Genomic DNA, 25,137 nt, shown 5'->3' with positions numbered 1-25,137 from the left:
ACATCCTGCCAGCGGGAGGTTGGAAGGCCCCTAGACTTTAAGGCTAGCAGGGCGGCCTTCCAAACTGTCGCATTTTCTCTTTCCACCTGTCCGTTCCCCCGGGGGTTGTAACTGGTGGTCCTGCTTGTGGCAATACCCCTAGTTAGCAGGTACTGACGGAGTTCGTCGCTCATAAACGATGAGCCCCGGTCGCTATGGATATAGCTGGGGAAACCGAACAGGGTGAAGAGGTCGTTCAGACATTTAATGACCGTGGCACTGGTCATGTCCGGGCAGGGGATGGCGAACGGGAAACGGGAGTACTCATCAATAATATTGAGGAAGTACACATTGCGGTCGGAGGAGGGGAGAGGCCCTTTAAAATCAACGCTCAGGCGCTCGAAGGGGCGAGTGGCTTTTATCAGGTGGGCCCTGTCTGGTCTATAAAAGTGCAGTTTGCACTCAGCGCAGACTTGGCAGTTCCTGGTCATGGTCCTGACCTCCTCAATAGAGTAAGGCAGGTTGCGGGCCTTGATGAAGTGGAAGAACCCGGTGACCCCCGGGTGGCAGAGGTCATTGTGGAGGGCCCGCAGTCTATCGATCTGCGCGCTGGCGCAGGTGCCACGCGATAGCGCATCCGGGGGTTCATTGAGCTTCCCGGGCCGGTACAAGATCTCGTAATTGTAGGTGGAAAGTTCGATTCTCCACCTCAAGATCTTGTCATTTTTGATTTTGCCCCTCTGCTTGTTGTTAAACATGAAAGCAACTGAACGTTGGTCAGTGAGCAGGGTAAATCGTTTTCCGGCCAGGTAGTGCCTCCAATGACGCACAGCCTCCACAATCGCCTGGGCCTCCTTCTCAACAGCGGAGTGTCTGGTCTCTGGGCCTTGGAGGGTTCGTGAAAAGAAGGCCACGGGTCTCCCCGCCTGATTGAGGGTAGCGGCCAGGGCAAAGTCGGACGCGTCGCTTTCCACCTGGAAGGGGATGGATTCGTCCACTGCGTGCATGGTGGCTTTGGCAATGTCTTCCTTGATACGGTGGAAGGCTAAGTGGGCCTCTGCCGTCAAGGGAAAAGAGGTGGACTTGATCAGCGGATGGGCCTTGTCCGCATAGTAGGGGACCCACTGGGCATAATAGGAGAAAAACCCTAGGCACCTCTTCAGGGCCTTGAGGCAGTGGGGCAGTGGGAGTTCCATAAGGGGACGCATCCGGTCGGGGTCGGGGCCGGGGCCGATGACTCCGTGTTCCACAACACAGCCAAGGATGGCGAGGCAGTTTGTGCGGAATATGCACTTCTCCTTGTTATATGTCAGGTTCAGGAGTTGGGCGGTGCGGAGGAATTTTTCGAGGTTTGCGTCATGGTCCTGCAAGTCACGGCCGCAGATGGTCACATTGTCCAGATATGGGAAAGTGGCCTGCAACGCATTTTGATCTACCATCCGGTCCATCTCCCTTTGGAAGACGGAGACCCCGTTGGTGACGCCAAAGGGAACCCTAAGGAAGTGGTAGAGGCGGCCGTTTGCCTCAAAGGCAGTATACTGGCGGTCCTCAGGGCGGATAGGGAGCTGGTGGTACGCTGATTTCAGGTCAATGGTCGAGAAGACGCGGTACTGCGCGATCTGGTTGACCATATCAGCTATGCGGGGGAGTGGGTAGGCGTCCAGCAGGGTGTAGCGATTTATTGTCTGGCTGTAGTCGATGACCAGGCGCTACTTCTCGCCGGTCTTAACGACCACAACCTGGGCTCGCCAGGGGCTGGTGCTGCCCTCAATAATCCCTTCCTTCAGGAGCCGCTCCACTTCGGTTTTAATGAAAACCCTGTCCCCGGCACTGTATCGCCTGCTCTTTGTGGCGATGGGCTTACAGTCGGGGGTGAGGTTAGCAAACAGTGGGGGGGGGGTGACTCTGAGTGTGGAGAGGTTGCACCTGGTGCGCGGCGGGCAATTTGGGAGCTGCTGGCTGCGGACTGTGAGTGGGGGTAGTGGTCCACCGTACGCCATCGTAACACTTTTAAGGTGGCACTGAAAATCTAGCCCCAGCAGGACGGCAGCGCAGAGGTCGGGCAGGACCAGAAGTTTAAAATGATCGTACACGGTCCCGTCTACTACGAGTGTCACTACGCAGTAGCCGCCGATGTCCGCCGACTGGGACTCGGAGGCCATAGAAATCCGCTGGTGCGCAGGCAGGACTGGGAGAGAGCAACGCCACACCGTGTCGGGGTGGATGAAGCTCTCCGTGCTCCCAGAGTCAAAAAGGCAGATTGTATCGTGGCCATTTACCTTAATGTCCATTGTGGAACTGGCCAGCTGGTGCGGTCTCGCTTGGTCCAGTGTAACGGATGCCAGCGTAGGGGTCGGTGTGTCACTGCGGGTATCAGATGAGGCGGTGTTGGGGGCCTGCTGCATTCCGGCTGTCGTCCAAGATGGCGGCGTCCATGATCCCCATGTGGCTGGAGGCGTCCAAAATGGCTGCTGTACCGGTGGTTCGCACATGGCCGGGGAGGCCCAAGATGGCGGCCCGCATGGCCCACACGCGGCGCTGCTGGGGTTCGGGGTGGCTTTGGCCCTGCAGACGTTAGCGTAGTGTCCCTTCTTCCCGCAGCCCGAGCAGATCGCGTTTTTCGCCGGGCAGCGCGCTCTGGGGTGTTTTGCCTGGCCACAGAAGTCGCATTTCTGGCCTTGGGGCACTGCTGTCTGGCCTTGGGACACTGCTGCGGTAGTTGGGCCATTGCTGGGGTGTGGCTGGGGTGGCACGGCGCTATGAGGCGGTCCTACCGTGTCCCAGGCTGACATTCCCCGCGGCATCCATGCCCCGGTAGGCTGCATCCAATGATAGTGTGAGTTCAGGGGCCTTGTTGAGGTCGAGGTCACTCTGCTCCAACAGTCGCTGTCGGGTGTAATTGGATCTGTGGCCCGCTACAAAAGCGTCCCGGATAAGTTCCTCTGTGTACACGGCGGCCTTTACATCCTTACAACCACAGGCCCGGCCAAGCACAGACAGTGCCTGAAGGTATTCCACGGTCTATTCCACGGTCGATTCCCCAGGTTGTTGTTTACGACTCCCCAGAAGGTGCCTGGCGTACACTTCGTTCACTGGGCGCGTGTACTGGTCCTTGAGGAGCTTGATAGCGTCCGCGTACGAGGTCGCGTCTTGGATGACCGAGTACACTCGGTGGTTCACTTTGGAGGTCAGGACATCCAGTTTGTCCTCGTCCGATTTGATTGCTGCGGAGGCGGTCAGGAATTTTTCGAAACACTTAAGCCAGTGAGTAAACTTGGTGGATGAGTCCGCCTCCCGATGGTCTACGTCCAGGCATGCTGGTGTGAGGATCTTCTCCATTATAAAAATTTTGTTAATAAAATTGATGTGCTATCAATTACTCATAAAAGACTGAGAGTTAAGAGAGTAACTAAAGGCTTTTATTAACAAAAGAATGAAGGTCTGCCTCGAGTGGTCGACCGGTCCAGAAATACAAAGGGCTGGGGAGCAGTCACCTTTATACTAGGACTTGTGGGAGGAGTCAGCCGAGGCATGTCCAGGCATGTACACAGTGGAATACAAACAGTGGTTTACCACAAGTTTTATTATGTTTTGGAGCTGAATTGTATTCATAGATTTGACAGGTCTTCCTGATGCTTTGAACTAACTGCGCCCCTGGGATACGCAAGCACTGCGTGCCGGCAGTTGGAGCAGGCCCAGGATCGGAATCTCACGTGGGCCCACAGCACAACGGCCGGCGCGCTAGGTAAGTGCAGGTCGGAGGCTTGCACCCGCGGAAAGCCTCCGACCCGAATTTCTGTGCCAATATCCATCAATGATTTGGATGAGGGAACCGAGTGTAATATTTCCAAGTTTGCTGACGACATGAAACTAGGTGGGATTGAGAGTTGTGAGGAGGATGCAAAGAGACTTCAAGGCGATTTAGACAAGATGAGTGAGTGGGCAAATACATGGCAGATGCAGTATAACGTGGATAAATGTGAAGTTATCTACTTCGGTAGGAAAAACAGAAAGGCAGAGTATTATTTAAATGGTGATAGATTGGGAAATGTTGATGTACAGAGGGACCTGGATGTCCTTGTACACCAGTCACTGAAAGCAAACATGCAGGTGCAGCAAGCAGTTAGGAAGGCAAATGGTATGTTGGCCTTCATTGCAAGAGGATTTGAGTACAGGAGCAAGGATGTCTTACTACAGTTATACACAGCCTTGGTGAGACCACACCTGGAGTACTGTGTGCAGTTTTGGTCTCCTTACCTAAGAAAGGATATACTTGCCATAGAGGGTGTGCAGCGAACGTTCACCAGACTGATTCCTGGGATGGCAGGACTGTCATATGAGGAGAAATTGGGTCGACTAGGCCTGTATTCACTAGAGTTTAGAAGAATGAGAGGGGATCTCATTGAAATGTATAAAATTCTGACAGGGCTAGACAGACTGGATGCAGGGAGGATGTTTCCCCTGACTGGGGGGTCTAGGACATGGGGTCACATAGAAAAATAGGAGCAGGAGTAGGCCATTCGGCCCTTCGAGCCTGCTCTGCCATTCAATATGATCATGGCTGATCCTCTATCTTAGGGTACGGGGTAGGACATTTAGGACTGAGATGAGGAGAAATTTCTTCACTCAGAGGGTGGTGAACCTGTGGAATTCTCTACCACAGAAGGCTGTGGAGGCCAAGTCACTGAATATATTTAAGAAGGAGATAGATAGATTTCTAGACACAAAAGGCATCAAGGGGTATGGGGAGAGAGCGGGAATATGGTATTGAGACAGAGGATCAGCCATGATCATATTGAATGGCGGAGCAGGCTCGAAGGGCCGAATGGCCTACTCCTGCTCCTATTATTCTATGTTTCTATTAAGTCTTGCTTGTGCTGAATAAAGTTAAATCACTGTCCCCAATACGGGTCAACCTCGAATCATTTGGAACCAGGGTCCCTCTGGGATCTTACACAGCAAAGAATGGTGTAAATTCTCAGAAGGTCAGACAGCAACTTGACCTGAGACATGAACTCTGTTTCTCTCTCAACGGATGTTGTCTGACCTGCTGAGTATTTGCAGCTTTTTCAGTCTTCTCAAAGGCCTTCCTTTACCATTCGAGGCCTTACAAGCATCCAGCAGCACATCCTACACACTAAAAAAAACTTTTAACATCTATTGCTGCAAGCCACTATTTCAGTAAAATAAAAAATAACCAGTCCAAAAGCTTAAATGCAAACTTACCTGAAAGATGTGTGTGTCCCTTTAAGAGGTGCTAACAGCACCTCTGTGAGTTTGGTTGCATGCTGAGTTTACCTGGTGTGCTTAGGACCCAGCTTTGAATGCAGTGCAAAGGTCCAAGTTTGCCATGGTGACATTAAATCGGTGTTGGACACTGACTGATGCCACCTCTCCCTCATTTTACTTTGCAGGGCAATGAATCTTAAAGGTAGCGCTGCCAGGCCTGGGGAAATGGAGGATGCCACGGGACCCACCACCAGCTGGCGAAAGAACAGCAGCCACCGTCATTTCACCATTTACTGACGGTAACGGGTGGTGTAAAGCGCCCGAATTTTTAGCCCAAGAAGTTGAGCACCACCCAGGTCAAAGCAGTCTGCTTGGACTGGACTCAATATCTATCAGCCCTATCCACCACCCCTCCAGCAGTGCTGGACTAAGGCTGCAGTATGTACTATCTACAGGATGCACTGCAACAACTCATCAACCTTACTTCAACAGCACCGCTCAGCCTCATAACCCTTGCCACCAATACCCCTGCCACCAAGAAGGATAATAGGAGCAAGATTATGGGAACGCCATCAACAACAACTTGCATTTATCTAGCACCTTCAACATAGTAAAACGTCCCAAGGTGCTTCACAGGAGCGATTATCAAACAAAATTTGACAACGAGTCACGTGAGGAGATATTAGGACAGGCGACTAAAAGTTTGGTCAAAGAGGTAGCTTTTAAGGTGCATCTTAAAGGAAGAGAGAGAGGTAGCGAGCCGAAGAGCTTAGGAAGGGTGACTGCAGGTTTGGTTGAAGACATCGATTTTGAATGTTTTTAAAAGTGGAGTAAGAAGTGGAACAGAGGCGAGATTTAGGGAACAATTTCCAGAGAGTAGGACCCAGGCAACTGAAGGCTAATCCACCAATGTGGTGTGATGGGGGGGGCGGTGGGGGGGGGGTTGGAGCACAGGGGGAGGTGAGGAACGGTGTATAGAAGGGTAGAGTCAGAGGAACAAAACATTTTGGAGGGGCTGTAGAGCTGGAGAAATTGTAGAAGAAAAGAAAGACTTGCATTTATATAGCACCTTTCACGACCACCAGACATCTCAAAGTGCTTTACAGCCAATGAAGTACTTTTTGAAGTGTAGTCACTGTTGTAATGTAAGAAACGCGGCAGCCAATTTGCGCACAGCAAGCTCCCACAAACAGCAGTGTGATAATGACCAGATAATCTGTTTTAGTGATGTTGATTGAGGGATAAATATTGGCCAGGACACCGGGATAACTCGCCTGCTCTTCTTCGAAATAGTGCCGTGGGATCTTTTATGTCCACCTGAGAGAGTAGACGGAGCCTTGGCTTAATGTCTCAGCCAAAAGACAGCACCTCCGACAGTGCAGCACTCCCTCAGTAGGACAGAACAAAGCTGTGGGGGATTTGTGGATGACGATTTTATCGATGGTGTTCACGTGGAAGTTGACTTTGTGCCTGCAGGTGATGTTTCTAAGTGGCAGCCTGTAAATCAGGAAGAAGATGGGGCCAAGGATAGATCTTTGGAGAACTCCATACAGTGTGGGAAGGGAATAAAAGACATTGCTGGAGGTGCACAGATGTGTTCAGATGGATAGGAATGGAACTGTGCAAGGGCAGTCCCACAGAGCGTGTTGAGTGGCATTCGAGAACGATCGAGTGATCAACCAGATCAAATGCTGCAGTTAGCTTAAGAAGGATGAAACACTACGATTGCAATCACACAGGATATCATTCTTAGCCAGGGCCATTTTGGTGCTGTGTGAAGGGTAGAATCTGCACTTGAGGTGTTTGAATCGGAAGAGATAAGTACAGAGCAGGGAGGTGTTTAAGGACCTTAGAAAGGAAAGGGAGGTTGGAGATGGAGTGGTAGTTGGAGAAGACATATGGGTTGAGGTTGTGTTTTTAAAGGGAAAGGTTGATGATGGTAGTTTTGAAGGTAAGAGTGATGGTGCCTGAGGAAATAAATATTGGCTGACAATATCAGCTAGCATGGGGGCTAGGAAGGGGTGTAGAGTGGTAAGAAGCTGCATGGGAGATGATCTTGAGATGAGCAGGAGATGGGTCCAATGGATTAGATCAGCTTTAAGAGGGCAGGGAGAGAACAGGAGGAAGATAGGTGAATAAAAAGATGAGGCTCAGAGTTTATATTGAGTAGGGGACTGGGGAGAGGTTAGGAACTGGGAATGGGAGGGAGGAGTGGTAGAGGCAGCTATATCAATCATCTTGGTCTTAGAAACAGAGATCCATGCTGTTTGATGTCAGGATAAAAGGGGTGGGGGGGGGTGGGGGGGGGGGGGCGGAAGTGGTATAAGGAGCCAAGGCAAAAAGGCTGGGATTGTCCTTTCCCCCAGAATACTGGAAAAGTATGTGTTTTGGGCTGAAGGGAGCTAAACACTTGATGTAGCCAAATGAGATCTAGCATTTGATGACTAGACGAGTTGTGCAATGCATAAGCTTGAGTTTGTGCCCTCCTGACTAGAAGGATCAGAGATGGGGACTGTACCAGGAGAGTGACAGGGATAGGGATTGATTTGATTGGGCAGAGGTTGTCGAACACAGACATGAAGAAGCAGTTAAACAGTTCGACAGTGGCAGAGGTATCATTACATGGAGGACCAAACTTAAGAAAATTGGGAGTTGGAGAGGGAGCTGAAAGTGAATTTTTATGATGGGATATATAATTAACAAAAGATATTTACCATATCCCATGGCTGGGCATAGCATAAGCTGCATTTATCACCTTTCGGGGAGTAAGTCATTTAAATTTCTCTTTGCTATTCCAAGAGACTCCCTACACTATACATCTTTCCCGGTCAAGAGGGCAGACAAACATCAATCTTTAGCTGGATACTGGGAGGAAGGCAAGAGAAGCCTGGGATGCTTAACTCTCTGACTTCTCTCTTTCCCTGTGAAGAAGTGTTGGGCGCTGGGTCTCCTCATGCCAACATGGCTGAGATCAGAGCTTGCTGTTTAAGGACTCTCAGTTGTGAACCTACTTGCTTTCACTCTGGGATGTAGTATGTGGCGCCGCACTTTGATACCTTATTCCCTGTAAATATTTAAGGGTGTAATTAACACATCAGTTATACTGCACAGCTTATGTTAATGCAGAGGATTTCGGCTTCTCATTGGTGCAAACTGCATGTCATAACTCAAGAATGGAGTCAGCCAAATCGAATCTCGAGAACAGTAAGAGATCACCTTGCATAGGTAATCAGACATCACTTGGCTTGCAGCTGATGCAAAGCAAACTTTTAAAAGTTTACCAGATGATCGGTTTAACTGCCTGGTAACCTTTTAAACTTCACTTTTAAACTGTTGAATGTTGGCAAAGAACCAACCTTTGCATCAGTTTCCTTGTTGATTTTGAATCATTTAACTGGCATTGTATGGCCAAAGAGTGATGCAGAGCTCATAGTATAACTCAGGCTTGCCAGCTACACAAGGTACTCATCTCAAATCATTACCTGGAGTATATCAGTGCCATTAGTTCAAATGGGTTAATGAGAGAACAATATTAAGTGAGTGCACACAAGTTATAGAGTCATAGGACTCAATTTTGCCAGTGTGGGCGGGCTGGGGCATGTCAGGTGGCATTCGTGTCAGGACCCCGACTCCAAAGTGAAGTGGGGAAAAAGTGCGATTTTCCCCAATTGGGCAATTGATTTCCAGCGTGTGGGAACCCCTGGCCCAATGAGTCTTTTCATATAGAAAGTCGCCTCCGATGACATCATCAATGCTGCTGGATTTAAGGCCTGCAAGCAGCCTTGCTTCTTCTGGAGACTGCAAACTTTATGGTGATTGTAGTAAGGACTTCATTGATCGACTATGTCCAGCAGCAGGCCAAAGTGTGCTCCATGTTTCGATGAGCCCTCCCTCCAAGCTCTGGTGGAGAGAGCAAGATCAAATAAGGAGGTGCTCTTCTCTTCCTTAGGGAGAAAAAAGCCACCCCAGCAGACTAAAGCTGTGTGGCTGCAAGTGGCCCAGGAGATCAACTCCATATCGATGAGCCGCAGAACCTGGCTGCAATGCAGGAAGAGGTTTCATGACCTTCTCCGCACAGCAAAAGTGAGTATGTCTTTCCCATCACCCTCAATCTGATCCCCATCGCCTCGCCTCACTAGCACTCTGCTTTGCTAACTTCTTCCTCCACATCCCACTTGACACTTACATCCCTGCACCCTTACCCATTGCCTCTCTCTCTATGGTCACATTCACTTAACTATTCGACCATGTAGCCCTCACACTCCCTATCACTGTGATGCATCAACAACAACAACTTACAACACACAGGGAGGGCCCTTTGTCTCCTTCTAAGCATCTATGTTATGCATTTTCTACACTCGCTCCTTCATTCTCACTCAAACTCCACTTGTGTCCATCATTGCAGGAAAAGAAAGCCCATAATAAGAGAGAAAGAGCCATGACAGAAGGAGGGCCACCCTCAGTAGCCCAGCTCACTGCCTGGGAGGAGGCGGCCCTGGAAATCGCCGGGATCGAGGATGATTCCCAAGTGGGGGACGGACAGACGGGCGCATCACAGCAAGCTGGTGACAGAATAGTTTGGCATCTCTCTCATTGACATTGCATGAGTCGCTGATAATGATTCTGATGCTCTAACAGATTGACTTACGATCATCTGCACTATTCAATGTGCATGTAACCTTGACCTCACTCTAACTCTTTCCTTTACTCCCCCACAGGACCATCGAAAGCCCCCGTCCCCTCTGTCCAGGAGGAACAGGTGAGCTTCCAGACTCCTCAGAGGAAGCTGCAATCTCTGAGGGCGCAGCGTCAGCAGAATTCAGCGCACCCAGCACCAGCGCAGACACTCACACCTCGGTGGGACCTTCGTGAGATAGAGTAGTGTTGGCTGTTGGCACCTGGTGTATCACAGCTCACAAGTGAGCATCAGCAGATTGTGGAGACAGGGACAGCAGTGGAGAGTCCTCATCGGAGGGCGCAGTACTCTGCCAGCTCGGCTCAGCTGCATGTCGACCCTGTGCCTCCGAGTCCATCCAGAAGGAGAGCATGTGCTGGAACTCCAGGAACAGGTGCAGGAGTCTCTGGCAGGTTTTGTCTCCAGGGTCACTGCGAGTGTGGAGTGAACGGAGGAGTCCATCGCGAACATGAGCAGAGCCTTTGTGGAGGCATTGGCGCATCAACGCATCACCGTGGAAAGGATGGCTACCATAGAGGAGAGGATGGCTACAGTAGAGGAGAGGATGGCTACGACCATGGAGGAGCTTAGTCGGCAGGGTCTTGAAAACATGGTCATTGTTCAGAATAGACTGACGTCTCTTGAGGAGCGATGGGCAGCTATTGAGCATACCAACCAGACCTTCATGGAAGTCCTCTGGAGTAGGACTTCCAGTGCAGAAACGGGTCCTCATGGCCCCCCTGAAGTGCAGCAAGGTGCTGTCAAGCGACTTGCTAGCACTAAAGTGGGGCTGACCCATGAGAGAGATGTTGGTGGCAGACAACAAAGAAGTGGGAGCTCCTCTTCAAGCACTCACACGACCATGCCACTCAAAAGCCCTCGGTCAGAGCCCCACCAGATTCCTCACCCAACTGAGATGGGCGTCTCAGCCCCTGCACAGCCGCAGGAGCAGCGGACTGTTGCCAAGCCCTTACAGGTTCGCAACCCCACATTTGCTGAAGCCACAGGGGAAGCACCACATAGGAGCATGCGTAAGAGGAAGATAAAGCACAAGTAGTCACAAGGGTAGTCACTTGGGTGCTATGATGTATTGTATTTGGACCAGCCATCCTTGTCATGGTATCATAAACAGATTTGATGGCAAACTGTTGAAGTTGTGGCCTGTGTCATTTCGCAAATGGGACTTTTACATTGATGGCTTAGGGCAACTTGCAATTGTCAGTATGGTGGTCAGAGTGATAGGAATCCGCCGGTTCCTGTCCATTGTCGAAACTCTGGTGAGAAGGTGCGAATCAAAAGTGTTTGATTGTGCAGACTAAGCAAATCTGGTCAAAATGAGCGCGTCCCTTGCATCCCGGGCAGCAATGTGGTCGCGCGCTGGCGCCTTCTGGCCTGTGCAGCTTCAGGTGGGTGAGCAGCAGCTTGGCGCTCCTATTGTTGCTGCTGCTGTTGGTGCTGCTGTTGTTCAAGGTTCTGCTGCTGCCACGGCTGGTCTTCTTCCGAATTTGATGTCCAGATGGAAAGGAAATAAATGGTTCCCATGCTTCTGGTATATGCCTCAGTTGAGGACGTGCTCAGTCAAGGTGGGGAGAGGGGTTTGCCAGGAGGTCACACTGGAGATGGGTCTCAGGCTCCAAGCATCCACAATAATAAGTAGGCCGCTAAAAGTTCCCCAGACCTGAGACAACAAAGTTCTGCCACCAGCTGCAAATGATGATTGGTGACAACTCCTTTTTAATGGTGGAGCTGCAGCTGTTAATAAGCAATCCACTTGGGAGGTCGCCAGGATTACCTGGTGTGTTTCAGAGGAGGCATGCAGGATGGGGGAAATGTCTAAAAATCAGAAAGGCCTCTCAAAATTGGATTATAGAGGCAATTAAGTGGTCGTTAAGGGCCTTAAGGGCCTATCCCGCCTCTTGGAGGTGGGATGGAAATGGGGTCCGAAACCCCGATTCTGGGAAAATTGCTCGGAGGCGGGATTGGGCCTGCACGCCATTTTTTGCGATTTTACCACCTCACACGCCTCCAAACCCGCCTCCTCGTGCCTGGCAAAATTGAGCCTCTAGAGTCATAACGGCACAGAAGGAGGCCATTCGGCCCATCGAGTCCATGCCGGCTCTCTGTAGAGCAATCCAGTCAGTCCCATTACCCCGCTCTATCCCTGTAGCCCTGCAAGTTTATTTCCCTCAAGTGCCTATCCAGTCTCCCCTTGAAAACATTGAGTGTTTCCGCTTCCACCACTTCTGTCGGCAGCGAGTTCCAGGTCCTCACCACTCGCTGCGTAAAAAAGTTTTTCCTCACATCCCCCCTGTATCTCTTGCCCAAAACCTTAAATCTGTGTCCCCTAGTCCTTGTACCATCAATTAGTGGGAACAGCCTTTCCCCATCTAGCCTATCCAAACCCGTCATAATCTTGTACAACTCTATCAAATCACCCCTCAACCTCCTTTGCTCTAATGAAAACAAATCCAGCTTTTCCAACCTGTCCTTGTAGCTAAGATCCCCCACCCCAGAACCATTCTGGTAAATCTCCTCTGCACCCTTTCAAGGGCCTTCACATCCTTCCTAAAGTGTGGTGACCAGAACTGGACGCAATACTCCAGTTGTGGCCTAATCAGCACTTTATAAAGGTTCAGCATAATTTCTCTACTTTTGTACTCAATACCTCGATTTATAAAACATTTCAGTGTTTGTTTACTACTTGGAAAAATTCAAATATCTGAATTTAATTTTAGTGACCATCTGCCATTCATTCCTTTGCTTTCTCATTGGAAAAACTGCAGTTTGGCAATTGTTTTCATTTTTGTTAGCTTCTGGAGAGATAAGTGAGTTTCAACAACCTTTAATTTAATAAAACTTCACAAACAAAAGGTCATATTTTTATTTTATTCATTTAATGATTGTAAAACCAGTTTTTCACTTTCATCTGTGGATGATTCCAAAACCTTCACAGGCAGCAAGTCAGGATCCAGAACATTCAATCTGGTTTTGTTAGTAACCTGAATTCGACTTGTCTGTTTATTTCTCTGCAACTGTTTTAGTTTCTCAGTGGCTTTAGCTTTACTGTCCTTGGAGGGATTATTTTCTAAAGTAGCGCCTGATCTAAATAATGTTTCCATGAGGCTGTTTTTCTTATCGTTTCTTGAAGTTGACGGAAGACAATTTTCGGATTTTTCACTCGGCCCATCCCCAACTTGGTGCCTCAGTTCATTTGGCCGATTGCATAGCTTCCCAAAAGATGGCTCATAACCATTGAAAGAAGCGCTTAAGTCCAGGAACTCCTTACTTTCTTGCCTGTCTTGTCTTTTTTTGCTGCTAATATTGGTCGCACACGATAGTTTGCAAACAGGAAGCCCTTGGTGGAGATTTTCAATTTGTTCTGTGAACCTGTAGCGCCTTCTGAGTCTAGAAGGAGTTTTATTGGGGTTGTTACTCAATGCAAATGTTTCACCTATTTCCTTGATGTCGTCCAGTAGTGATTCATTTACATCTTTCTGCTCCTCAAGTACTTTTTGCTGCTCGCTTTCCTTCACGTGCTTGGTATCTTGCTCTTGTCCTCCTGTCTCTTTCCTCTCGAAGGCTTCCCTCAAAAATTGAGCTCTTTCTTTCTCCTGTTTTTCTCTTTTTTCCCTTTCCAAGTTTTCCAAGATATCTTTCTCCTCCATCTCCTTCCATCTCCTCTCTGCCTGCTCGTATTCTAACAGGGTGAAAAAAAAAACATATTCATGCAGATTTTATAAATGGAGGTGAATGAACTGTGCCTTCTGTGTCATCTATAATACACTAACTGGCCTATGCAATTTGTATAAGACATCTGACAACACTGAAGTGACCTGTAATTTTATAGAAACATTTTAGACCCCAATGATAGTTGATTTTTATTTTTTAGAGAAAATAGGAACAGGTGTAAGCCATTCAGCCCCGCGAGCCTGTACCGCCATTCAATTAGTTCATTACCTCAGCTTCACTGATCTGTACCTCAGCTTTATTTACCTGTCTTTACTCTCTATCCCTTGATACCCTTACCTAGCAAACTTCTATCGATCTCAGTCTTGAAAATTTCAATTGACCTAGTCTCCACAATCTTTTGGGAGGGTGGAGGGTGGAGGAGGGTTCCAGATATCCACTACCCTTTGTGTGAAAAAGTACTTCCTGATTTCACCCGTAAATGGCCATCTCTAATTTTAAGATTCTTGTTCTGGATTTCCCCCACCAGAGGAAATAGATTCTCTATATCTACACTATTGAATCCCTTTATCATTTTAAGGACCACAATTACATCACCCCTCAACTTTCTAAAATCCAGGGAACACAAACCAAGTTTATGCAACCTTCCTCATAATTTAGCCCATTAAGCCCAGGTATCATTCTGGTAAATCCTTGCTGTACCCACTCCAAGGCCAATATATCTTTCCTGAGGTATGGTGCTCATACCAAACTTTTGTATTCCAAACCCCTTGAGATAAAAGGTGTATTTAGAAAGGTTTCCGCTGCTTTTTAAAAATGTTTTCCCTTTTTCATCTGCCTGATGGAGGCAGCGCATCAAGCAGCAGCAGCAGCCACGACGACTCGCAGTCCGACTGGGAGGAGGGGAGCCGGGAATGGTGGCCAGAGGGTGAGCGGGAGAAGCAGGCCACCACACGTGGAACCGAGCCAGCAACAGTGAGGAGGAGGCCGCAGTGACGAGGAGGTCGTAGCGGCTGAGGGACATCGTGCTCCCACTGCCACTGGATGCCAAAGAATTGACTTCTGAACACGGCACTGTAAAAATAGCTGACGTGTCCCTACGGGGAGTAAGCATTCCATTGTACTAGTTACATATGGCAAATAAAATTGAATTGATCATGACCCTTGCTGAAAAGTCTGGCTGGAATTTTTACCCTGGAGTCGGGTCGGGTGCGTGCGGGACACGATGTTCTGAGCAGCGCGTTGTTCAGAGCGACTTTTAACTTAATGGCCCCAATTGAAAGACTTGTGCGCGTTTCCCGGCCCTACTAAATGGTGCGGGTCTGATGACGTCATGACTTATTTCCAGCACCGATATTTAAAGCAGCCTTGCACTCAACTCATTTGAAGGTTGCTAGAGGAGGGTGGAACCTGACAAACAAAGGCTTGAGTGCTGTTATAACTACTGAGAACCTCCTCAGCTATATCCAGCCAGACCAAATGAGCCTGGTTGGATATAGCTGAGGAGGTTATCAGCAGGGATGTGGTGAGAAGGACCTGGATCCAGTGCAGGAAATGATTCAATGATCTCATGAGGTCAGGAAAGGTGAGTGCAATGCCACCCTAACCTTCATCCTGATGTGCCTCTCATCACATCCCCATCAATCTGCCTTCCCACGCCTACTCCTGCACATCATTCCTCACACCAACATACCTTGCATGTCCACCCATCCCTCTCTCTCTATATACATACATCCCCATCTGACCAACCACCCCTCATACTCACCCTCATCCTAATGCAATCATAGCAAGTAACACCACAGAAGGAGAATATTTGGCATTGGCACCCCACTCCCTCATAGTCACCCTCTACAGATGTAGACCATCCATTCCTTACACTCATTCCATCACTCTCACTCAAACTTCTCTTCTTTCCCTCCTTGCTGGAGAAAAGAGCCCAGAACAACAGGGAGAGGCAGAGTACCAGAGGTGGCCCTCCAGTCTTCGCACAACTAAGAGCAGCAGAGGAGGGGGCTCTGGAGATCTCGGGAGTTGGAGAGATGATGGCCATAGGAGACGGAGAGAGGGCGACATCCCAGCAACCTGGGGACATAATTACATCTCATAAAGCCACATGGCATGCAACAGTCACTCATATGGTGACTGATGTGAGCATCCAGTGCAATGTCATCATATGCATAATGTTAATGTTACCCATTTGTTACCCTGGGACTAGGGACAGGGTCACTGGCAAGGCTTGGAAGCTAAGCAGAGCCAGGCCTGGTTAGTACCTGGAGGGGTGACCATCAGGGAAAACCTAGGTGCAGAAGGTCACGGAAGGAGCCCCGAGGAGGGGCGGTTGGTGAGAAGGTCACGGAAGGAGCCCCGGGAGGGGCGGCTGGTGAGCAGGCCCAGGCGTTGGGCTGAAGATTGTCGGACAGGAGGAATGGTGGAAATGGAATGGCGGCGCGCACAGACGCAGCGGCTTTGCTTCTCCCAGGATGGTGCTATTTACGTTTAATTTTAATGTTATTTGTACTGGACTCATGGGAGCTTGCAAGATCACATTTCGTTGTTCATGTACTTGTGCATTGTACAATGACAATAAAGTTGAATTATTATTATACCACTTCTAATTTATCTCTTTACTCTCCCACAGGTCCATCAACTGCCCCCACCCCACTGTCCAGCTGAAGGAGGAAGACAACTCCTCAAAGGAGCCTCCAGCCTCTGAGGGTGTACCTGTAAAGGAATGAGCCATACCTATTCAGAAAAATACACCATCCTATGAACAGAATTCTGACTTTATTAAAACATGACAAACTGGGTTTAAAAATCTAAAAGCCTCAATGACACAAAGCTGTAAATACAGGCTTTTGAGATAAGATGAGTTGTTAACACAAAGCTATAAACACCATACAGGCTTTTGAAATGGGAATCGGTTGTTGACACTGAAACAATGGCCCTATTGAAGCAAAGGGTTGGAGCTTCCAAAAAGTCTGAGCTTTGGAAAGAACACAATAAGAATGCCCAGTTAAAGGTGTCATAAACCAACACTTTGAAATGAAATACATAACATTAAAGAACCATATGCCTTCATAAATATGACATCAATAGATGCACCAAACAATCACATGGCTTTTGTATTGAACTTGGAACACATAGGAGATGCAAAGTCTGCTTACAACCAGCTAAGGTGATTTAAGAATTGAATAGAAGTCCTTCATAAGAATGGCATAAAATAGATACATGTTATAACCGTTTTTTATGATAAGTTTTGAACACCTACGCAGCAGACAGAATTCTGCAAGCTAACAGCTGAATTGACAGTAAGAATAGAAAGAAGTCAACAGAAAGATGACTAGAGATAATTAGCTTACATCAGCAGAAAACTTCAAAGGATATACCACTGAAAAAAGGGTATAAAATATAGAACTTTCAAATAGGAAGTCAGAATTCAATGGAAGGGGCAAAGCGATTCTCAACTTCAGAGACAGGCTCTGAAAGCCTACAACTCTTTGAGTCTCGGGTAATCAAAGGTATTTGATTTTGGTGGATATCCTGGATTAGAAATAAGTAAGAAATGTAAAAATGTAACAAAGTTAAGATTTGAGAATAAGGATCACTGAGAATAAGAATTGTAAGCTGTAATGTATGTACCTTTAAGAGGGGGAACTACTTTTTACAGCTCATGTATACTGTAGTACCGGCAGTGACCACACCTGTATATAACGCTGAGTAGTAATCTGTACCGATCAGTTGCAGTCTGAGCCACATTGAGTAAACACCTATTGGACCGTTCTCCGCAGTCTGTATCTTCTTATACGCGAACGTAACATTGGCGACGAGGCAGGTTCAAACCTACCTGCAACTCTGCATCACCTCCCAGGGATTCGTTCCTGGAGATCAGTGGATTGGAGGTCAAGGCCAGAGACTCGGGCGTCGACCATGGGCAACCGCCCAGTCATCCAGCAGAGACTCGAGAATTGCGGGGGAGGCTGTTGAGAGCCAGGCTTGGCTTTCCAGTCAAGGTGATCCAGCGAAACGGGCTGGCAACAGGTAGTGCGCAAACCCTTCCCGGACAGCGGCGGGCTAGAGCCCGACCGAGCGGCACAGCAAAGGGCCGAGCAGCGTCGACGGGGGAGAGAGAGAGAGGGCAGAGTGCACAGGGCGCAGCCGGTGTTCAGGGGCCGAGCAGCATCGGAGAGAGAGAGAGACGCGCAGAAACCCGCGAGGCGCCGCCATTGCCATGAGGACCGCCGAGAGCGGCGTTGGCAGCAGCGCAGGAGAAGCGCGTGAAACCTACAGGGCGCCGCCATTGCCATGAGAACCGCTGGGAGCGGCGTCGGCAGCAGCAGGGGAGGAAGGAAAGCGCGGGAGATGCCATTTTAAGCCATTGGGAGACGCCATTTTAAACCACAACCAAAATGCCGAAGAGTGGCAGTATCACCGCATTTGACAAAGAAGTCGAAGATTGGACTACATATGTCGAACGAATAGAGGTGTACTGCAAGGCAAATGGGATGTCAGATGACAAGAAAGTGTCGGTATTGTTAAATTTAATCGGTGCAAAGACGTATGGTTTATTACGAAATCTAGTAACCCCAACGAAGCCAATGGAAAAGAGTTTTGAAGATATAGTAACGATACTAAAGGAACATTTAAACCCCACACCGCTGCTGATAGCAGAAAGATTTAAGTTTCACAAACTGAACCAGCTTAAGGATGAAAGCAATGCTGATTATTTAACAGAACTGCGCAAACTATCGAAACACTGCCAGTTTGGAGCGGGACTGGCAGATACCTTAAGGGACAAGTTTGTGTGTGGGCTTCAAAGTGAAGGAACCCAGAAACGGCTTTTATCTGAAAAGGACCTTACGCTAGAAAAGGCTTTCAGCATTGCGGTATCATATGAAGCAGCAGCACGGGGCGCTGCAGAGATACAACAGAGACCGCAAGAATATGGCACAAATGAAATGTCATATGGAACAGAGAAGAGCTATTGCTGCGGCAGAACAACACACGACCAGAATGATTGCTGGTTCAAAGACAAAGTGTGCAGACAGTGTGGAAAAGTAGGACACATAGCATGAGTCTGCAGGTCGGGAAAGAAAACCAGCAATAAGAAACCTACCAAAGGAAAGTACCAGAAGGTACATAAGATGACGGAGAATAGTTCAGACGAACAAAAGAGTGATAACGACTCCGAAAGCAGGGAACTGAGTTGTCTGAAACTACATAATGTGATCACAACGGAGGATCACCGAACCATTTGGGTCACTCTCAAGATAGCAGGAGTCCAGGTAAAGATGGAATTGGACACAGGATCAGCCCTAACAGTCATAAACCGACGGGACTACGAGCGGCTATTCTCACACATACCCTTGAGAGACACAAAAATTATTTTGAAGACGTATACGTGGCAAAATGTCTACCCCAAAGGAAAAATAAGGGTGACCGTTATATATAACGGTAAGGAAACACCAAAACTAGACCTGTATGTATTGCAAGATAGAGGACCACCATTACTGGGACGTGAATGGATCCGGAAAATACAACTGGATTGGCATTCCATACAGGCACTGACTGTGGCTGACAAAAAGGATGATGACGTCACACCTGGGCGACTGTCAAAGATCCTAACTGATGCGAAAGAAGTGTTCCAGCAAGGACTCGGAACACTAAAAGGCATGACAGCGACGATTAAAATTGAAGAAAACGTAAGCCCAAAATTTTTTAAGGCCAGACCGGTACATTATGCGATCCGCCCAGCCGTCGAAGCAGAGCTGGAGAGTCTGGAACGTTCAGGTGTACTGTCCAAGGTAGACTGGAGCGAGTGGGCTACACCCATCGTCCCTGTGATGAAAAAGTCGTTGAGCAGCACGCCTGGGGAACCAAAGAAGGTTTGCATCTGTGGGGACTTTAAGGTAACAGTGAACCCGGTCCTTCACACCGTACAATATCCACTTCCGCGGATTGTAGATATTTTCGCCTCGCTATCTGGAGGGAAACGCTTCACTGAGATTGATCTGGCCCAGGTGTATCTGCAAATGGAGGTAGAAGAAGCATCAAAAAAATACCTCACAATCAACACCCATAAAGGTCTCTACCAATACAATCGGCTGGTATTCGGGGTAGCATCAGCTCCGGCTATTTGGCAGAGGGCAATGGAACAAGTCCTGCAAGGGATCCCAGGGACCCAGTGTTATTTGGACGACATCCTGGTCACGGGCGAAAATGACAGTGATCACCTTGCCAACCTGGAGCAGGTGCTCACTAGATTGCAGGAATATGGGCTCCGAGCTAACCGCCCCAAATGCGAGTTTTTTAGAAAACAAATCTCGTATTGTGGCCACGTTATCGATAAAGAGGGGTTACATAAGTCCCCAGAGAAGATTGAGGCAGTAGTCAAGGCTCCAGCACCGGAAAATGTGTCACAACTGAGGTCGTTCCTCGGGCTGGTAAACTACTACCATAAGTTCTTGCCAAATTTGTCTACAATACTACACCCACTGAACACCCTACTGCAAACTGGGGTGCCATGAAAGTGGAGTGACGAATGTAGATGAGCTTTCCAGAAGAGCAAAACACTAATCACATCGAAAGAGGTATTGGCCCATTACAACCCAGCATTACCAATTCGGTCGGCATGTGATGCGTCACCCTACGGCATTGGAGCGGTGCTGTCGCACAAATTCTCGGACGGCTCAGAGAGGCCAATAGCCTTTGCGTCACGATCACTAACCTCAGCCGAGTGTAACTACGCCCATATTGACAGGGACGCCCTCAGCCTAGTGTGGGGAGTGAAAAAGTTCAATCACTATCTGCACGGGCAGAAATTGACCTTGCTGACTGATCACCAGCCTCTTGTCTCCATTTTTAATCTGAAGAAGGGTGTTCCGGTGATGACTGCGCAACGACTACAAAGATAGTCACTTTTTCTAGGGGCGCACCACTATGAGATTGAATATAAGGGCACGAAACAGCATGGAAATCCTGATGGGCTATCACGCCTGCCACTGCCTACTGCGGAGGAAGCACCAGCAGTGGATCCTGTCGAAATATTCCATTCGACTATAGTTGAATACCTACCGGTAACTAACGCTTGTATCGAAAAGGAAACCCGAAATGACCCGACACTGTCTCGGGTATATGATTTGACGGTGAAGGGATGGCCAGCACATGGCGACTCACTGTTGCCAGCATTCTCGACAAGGTGAGAACAGCTGTCAGTGTGCCGGGGGACCTTGATGTGTGGATCCCGAGTGGTAATTCCAGCCAAGTTAAGGGATAGAGTGCTCAATGAGCTTCATGAGGGTCATCTGGGAGGGGTAAAAATGAAAAGCCTAGCCAGGGCTTATGTGTGGTGGCCGGGAATCAATAAACAAATCGAGGACCTGACCAAGAGCTGCTCAGGATGCCAGAAAGTCCAAAATGCACCACCACAGGCCCCTCTACACCCATGGGAGTGGCCGTCATCTCCATGGCAACGGGTGCATATTGATTTTGCTGGTCCATTCATGGACTCAATGTTTTTAATAGCCGTGGATGCACACTCGAAATGGCCTGAGGTCATCAAAATGTCCTCCACCACCACAGAGAAAACTATTGCAGTCCTACGGACCATTTTTGCCAGGAATGGCTTGCCAGAACAGATTTGCTCCGACAACGGACCACAGTTTGTGTCCGAAGAGTTCCGGAGGTTCTTGAAAAAGAATGGGGTAAGGCATTACACATCCGCCCCGTATCATCCAGCCACAAATGGATTGGCTGAGAGGTTCGTACAAACCTTTAAGAAGGCAATAAAGGCTATGTACAATGACAACATTCCGCTGCAGCACAAGGTGGACAATTCCCTGTTCGCCTACAGGAATGCGACACATGCAGTCACCAACCAGGCCCCAGCCATGATGTTCTTTAACCGAAGGTTAAGATCTCGCCTGGATTTGCTCAGACCAAACATACGAAGAGATGTTGAGAGTAAGCAATTCCAGCACATCCATGAGAAGCCAACAAGGAGCTTCAATGTAGGGCAACCAGTCTTGGCCCGCGACTACCGAACAGAAAAATGGCAGCCAGGAACGATATGCACACGGCAGGGCCCACTAATGTACACAGTGGACGTCGGGGAGAGCATCGTGAGATGCCATGCTGACCAGATCCTAGAGTCACAGGAACAAGTCAACCCCATGCCTCGCCCATACGTACCTGGTGATGAACCCGACGTACAGGTCGCATCTACCCCAGAAACAGTAGCATCGGAAACTGATGAACCAACCGACAACAGGGGGCCAGAATCGCCTCCGCACCAAGAGCAAGACACTCAGGAAAGGCGCTATCCAGAAAGGATCAGGAAGCTTCCCCAAAGACTGAATTTATAAATAGACTATTTTCAGCTAATGTTGCATGTTAAAAGTGTTAATTGTAATTAGTTTGATATTTAATTGTTAAATGAGTGTTATGGTACTGTTAATCTAAAAGGGGAGGAATTGTAATGTATGTACCTTTAATGGGGGGAACTACTTTTTACAGCTCATGTATACTGTAGTACCGGCAGTGACCACACCTGTCTATAACGCTGAGTAGTAATCTGTACAGATCAGTTGTAGTCTGAGCCACGTTGAGTAAACACCTATTGTACTGTTCTCCGCAGTCTGTGTCTTCTTATACGCGGACGTAACATAAGCTATTTGTTTTTGGAACTGTTAAAGTTGCGATTGAATCACCAGCTGTTAACTACATGTCGGTTCTTTAATAAATCTATATATTTTTAGAATAGTCTCACATAGTACTTCTGTATCAAACTCGCAATCTCAACCTCTGTAAACTCTTTGGTGAGGAGTTGCAGAATTCTGGGGGAGTTTTCCGGACCCTCATAATATCTGGAAGGTTACAGTCTAGTTAAACTTATTAAAAGTGCTATCTGGAGGATGGTAACATCTTCAAGTCATTCCTTTCCTTTAGGGAGAGATAGTCTGGACCTTTAGACCCAATTAAACGTCTTATAGGATTCGGCTATCTCTAACTTTAGTTGAAGGTGAACGTCTGGGGAATACACCTGATCCGGGGTAGCCCGAAAAGGGCAAGGACTAGTAAATATCCCTTCATACCGTCAGCAGACCCAAGCGCACCCAGCACCAATGCAGATATGCACACCTCGGTGGGTCCTTTGCGCCATAGAGTTGTCACCTGGTGTCTCACAATTCACAAGTGAGCAAGAGCAGATGGTGTTGACAGGGACAGCAGTGGAGACTCCTTGCCGGAGGGCACAGGATGCTCCAAGCTCTGCTGAGCTGCATGCAGATACTGAACCTCGGGGGCTATCGAGAAAGAGGGTGATCTTGGAAGTGCAGCAACAATTGCACAAGGCTCTGGCATCTTTTGCAGCCGCGATGTCTGCGAATGTTCAAAGAATGGAGCAGTCCATCTCCAACATGAGCACTACCATATCGCAAGCGATGGCGACGATTTGCTGTTCCATGGAAAGGATGGCCACCTGCAGCAAATGCGGCAGTCACATGAGCACATGCTAGCTGTGGACAACAGATGTCAGGCGCTCATGGACCTCCTCTCAAGGAGGGATGTAAACGTAGACTTGGGCGTTCATCGCCCCACTGCTGTGCAGCAGGGTTCTCTCCAGCTCCTTGCTAGCAGGGAAGTGCGGCTGGCCCATGAGAGGGATGATGGTGAGAAGGGACATGGAAGTGGGGGCTCTTCTCAAAGCACTCCCACTTCTCCCCCATGCCTCCCCCTCAGTCAGAGCCCCACATGCTTCCTCGGATCCCGATGGCTGAGTCTGCCCCAGTACAGTCGCAGGAGGAGCAGACTTTGGCGGGGCCCTCACAGGCTCCAAAACCCAGAGGAAGTCCGCCAAAAGTGTCTAACAAGTCGCAGCAGGGAAGTGAGCAACCTGCCTCTACGTCTGCTGAAGCCACAGGGGGTGCACCTCGTAGAAGCACTCGGAAAAGAAAAATGACACAAAAGTAGATGCACACGGGTATGCACGTGGGTGTTTCAAAAAATTTTAGTGTTAAGTTTCAGTTGTTTTGATGACACACATAAATGTTATTCTTTGCACCACTTTTGGGTCTTGTCCATTTTTGCCTCAATACTTGGAAGTGGCTTTGGCACTTGGAGTGAATGGTGAAACATTACTTAACCTTGAGCATTGGGGCTTTGGGTGAGAGGAATGGACTGGTCATTATAGGGATGCTTTATGGTGTTGTTGGCGGGGGGAACTTATTACAGCATGTGGCAGCCATGTGGCTGCATTGGAGCAAGTTAAGTAAATCTGGCCATGATGAGGCCATCCCGAGCCTCCTGGGCAGCAATGTGCGCCGCTGCTGGTGCCATCTCTACCTCAGGTTCCTCCTCTTCATCGTCTTCCACTTGCTCCTTCTCTGAAGAGGCTGTGCGCTCTGTGCTCTGCGCCTTGCTCCTCCTGCAGCTCCAATCCTTGCTGCTGAGTTATGTTGTGCAGTGCGCAGCATACGACGATGATTCTGGAGACCCTGGCCAGTGCGTACTGAAGGGCTCCTCCAGATCTGTCAAGGCATCTGAAGCGCATCTTCAGCATGCCTATTGTTTGCTCTATGGCACATTTGGTGGAGATGTAGCTCACATTATAACGTTCCTCGACCTCAGTACTTGGTGTCCTCAAGGGTGTCATGAGCCACGTCTTCAGTGGATACCCCTTGTCTCCAAGCAGCCAGCCGGTAAGTCTGGTTGGAGATGCGAAGAGCTGAGGGAGGGTGGACTGGCGCAGAACAAAAGAGTCATGACAGCTGCCAGGGAATCTGGTGCACACATGCATGATGATCTTTTTATGGTTGCAGACAAGCTGCACATTGAGGGAGTGGAAGCCCTTGTGGTTCACAAACACTCCTGGGTGATGATGGGGTGCCTTCATGGCCACATGTGTAGAGTCAATGACGCCCTGCACCTGTGGGAAGTCAGCCAGAGCCGCAAAGTTGTGCACCCGCTCAGTAACACTGGCTTCATCAGTGGCAAAGTTGATATAGAAACATAGAAGATAGGAGCAGGAGTATGACATTCGGCCCCTCGAGCCTGTTCTGCCATTTAATGAGATCATGGCTGATCATCCAAATTCAGTACCCTGTCCCTGCTTTCTCCCCATATCCCTTGATCCCTTTAGCTTCAAGAAATATATCTAACTCCTTCTTGAATATATTTAATAAGTTGGCCTCAACTGCCTTCTGTGGTAGAGAATTCCACAGGTTCACCACTCTCTGGGTGAAGAAATTCCTCCTCATCTCAGTCCTAAATGGTTTACCCCTTATCCTTAGACTGTGACCCCTGGTTCTGGACTCCCTCGCCATCAGGAACATCCTTCCTGCAACTAGTCTGTCTAGTCCTGTTAGAATGTTATAAGTTTCAATGAGATCCCCTCTCATTCTTCTAAACTCTAGTGAATATAAGCCTAATCGACACAATCTCTCTTCATACGTCATTCCTGCCATCCCAGGTATCAGTCTGGTGAATCTTCGCTGCACTCCCTCCATGGCAAGAATATCCTTCCTCAGATAAGGCGACCAAAACTGCACACAATACTCAAGGTGTGAGTCACC

The 25,137-nt window shown here is 48.6% G+C and overlaps 1 protein-coding gene across 3 annotated transcripts in view; it reads right to left on the bottom strand.

Annotated features, from left to right (window-relative positions):
* Positions 1-12,750: 12,750 nt before the first annotated feature.
* Positions 12,751-25,137, bottom strand: part of LOC147107822 (lebercilin-like protein) — a 140,989-nt gene continuing 128,602 nt past the window's right edge. For all 3 annotated transcript variants that reach the window (XM_086007149.1, XM_086007148.1, XM_086007150.1), the window contains one exon: positions 12,751-13,580. In XM_086007149.1, the coding sequence (XP_085863275.1) occupies positions 12,769-13,580 (812 nt within the window). In that variant the 3' untranslated portion in view covers positions 12,751-12,768. The remainder of the gene's footprint in view (positions 13,581-25,137) is intronic.

The sequence above is a fragment of the Somniosus microcephalus genome, chromosome 14 (genome assembly GCF_052327205.1).
Source record: "Somniosus microcephalus isolate GS21.2 chromosome 14, FLI_Smic_1.0, whole genome shotgun sequence".
NCBI lineage: Eukaryota > Metazoa > Chordata > Chondrichthyes > Squaliformes > Somniosidae > Somniosus > Somniosus microcephalus.
The sequence above is the reverse complement of the archived record's forward strand: the minus strand, read 5'-3'. Positions and strand labels throughout refer to the sequence as shown.